Source organism: Sinocyclocheilus rhinocerous, unplaced genomic scaffold, assembly GCF_001515625.1.
Source record: "Sinocyclocheilus rhinocerous isolate Xijiao unplaced genomic scaffold, SAMN03320098_v1.1 scaffold119, whole genome shotgun sequence".
In the NCBI taxonomy this organism is placed as follows: Eukaryota; Metazoa; Chordata; class Actinopteri; order Cypriniformes; family Cyprinidae; genus Sinocyclocheilus; species Sinocyclocheilus rhinocerous.
In genome coordinates, this window is record NW_015654491.1 from 666,943 (window position 1) to 668,869 (window position 1,927).

General features: G+C 38.2%; 1 protein-coding gene across 2 annotated transcripts in view; it reads right to left on the reverse strand.

Moving 5' to 3' along the window:
* LOC107717091 (alpha-actinin-2-like) overlaps positions 1-1,927 on the reverse strand; it is a 19,699-nt gene that overhangs the window by 14,488 nt on the left and 3,284 nt on the right. For both annotated transcript variants that reach the window (XM_016523738.1, XM_016523739.1), the window contains one exon: positions 411-525. In XM_016523738.1, the coding sequence (XP_016379224.1) occupies positions 411-525 (115 nt within the window). The remainder of the gene's footprint in view (positions 1-410; positions 526-1,927) is intronic.

Consider the following 1,927-nt stretch of genomic DNA (forward strand, 5'->3'; position numbering starts at 1 on the left):
AGTAAATAAATCAATAAATCCACTGCTCTCTTGTCTCCTCTGAGGCTGGGACTCTAAATAGTGTTCTGTGCAGCCAATGACAGAACAGTTAGCATGTTTTGCTCAAACTTTCGCCATGGCATTAGAGCTGCTACACCGTTGTCGCTTGCGAAATCAAAATGACGGCGCCGTGGTTGGAAACTTACAGATTAAGGGGCGGTAATATTATAATGAGATCCCTTTGCCACGTCACCAAGGGAGCGAAATCAGACGCGCTTTTTTTTTTCAGACGCTTACAGAAAAAGGCTAACCAAAACGAAGTTACTGGGTTAATCTTTTTCACGTTCCCCTGGTTGGTAGATGCACCGGGGACCTGATTATAGCCTGAAAAGTCAGATTTTCATGATATGTCACCTTTAAAATTAATTTACCTGAGATGACTTCAAGCAACAGCATTAGTTTGAGGCCATTCCTGAAGTCTTCCTCTATGTTCTCAATCTGTGTCCCAGCTTTCCTCAGGTGAGAGTTGCACCAGGCCGTGAACGTCTGGGAAACAAGTACAATATACGTCAACATACAGTTCTCCAACCTCACATGGACACTCTATGTTTATGTCTTACCTGTCATGCACACTAACATGCAAATCCTCTTATACAAGTCCTACAGTCACTGGCATAGCATATGTATCCTACACTGAATATTCATCAAATGCAGAATCCTTGCGCTAATCCACAGTGTTCAGTTACTAAACCAAATGTGTGACAGTAGACCAGATTTAATCTTAAAACTGTTAATTCCTAACAGGTTTGTTGTGATACAATGAATGCCTTTGACACCACTTTCAGGTCAAAACCTCAATGCATGTGTGACTGCAGAGGACCGTGCCAACAAAATGAATCTTATCTGGTGGCTACGCCAAGAGAGGAGGTAGTAGGTAGTTCTTGCTCTTGTCCAAACTCCTGTACTTTATTTCTTCAATGATCTTTGAAATACATTCTAATTATTCTAATTAATCAGATCAGTCAACAAGACAATAGAATAGCACTGGCATTATAAAAAAAAAAAAAAAAACACACACTTGCACTGAACACATGAGCATCTACACTTGAGTTGAACACTGAGTTCATCCTCCAGAAATAACCTGCACTTAACTACATGTACAATAAACTACAAAGCTGGAAACTGCCAGCTGCTGTATAGCATCCTCTGCACCATCCTATGATTGCTCTCCAGAACCACTTCTAAAGTATTTGGCACCTTAAATTCAGGAACATCTTCCCACACATCATCATCTAAATTCCAGAGTGAATAACATTTTGTCCCCTCAGGTTAATGCTATTAGATTATGTGAGCACCAACAGACACTAGTAAGTGTCATTTACTATTGAGCACAAAGGGTTAAGAGTAACTGCTTCAGGCCCTTTACTATACATTTAGAGCCACAGGTAAAAAAGCAAATTATAACTCCATATACTGGACCCTTTGCTGCCAGGGTCGAAAATTAACATTCATCAGGCACCAAAAGGAGTTAAAATTGATCAAATAAAATTAAATAAAACAAAATAAGAGGAATAATACTAAAATGGGACTTCACATATTTGTGACAGGTGCAGTTTCATAAAGAGATGGAGACTAGCTAATCTCGAGTTACACAACGACCTGTGCTGCTTGCCACAAATATGTTAGTAGCTAGCTGCTACTGTATATATTCCCACTGTCACAGGGATATAGGATATATACAGGTGCATCTCAATAAATTAGAATGTCGTGGAAAAGTTCATTTATTTCAGTAATTCAAAATAAATTCATTTTTAAATAAATTCAGTGCACACAGACTTAAGTAGTTTAAGTCTTTGGTTCTTTTAATTGTGATGATTTTGGCTCACATTTAACAAAAACCTCCCAATTCACAACAAATTAGAATACTTCATAAGACCAATAAAAAAAA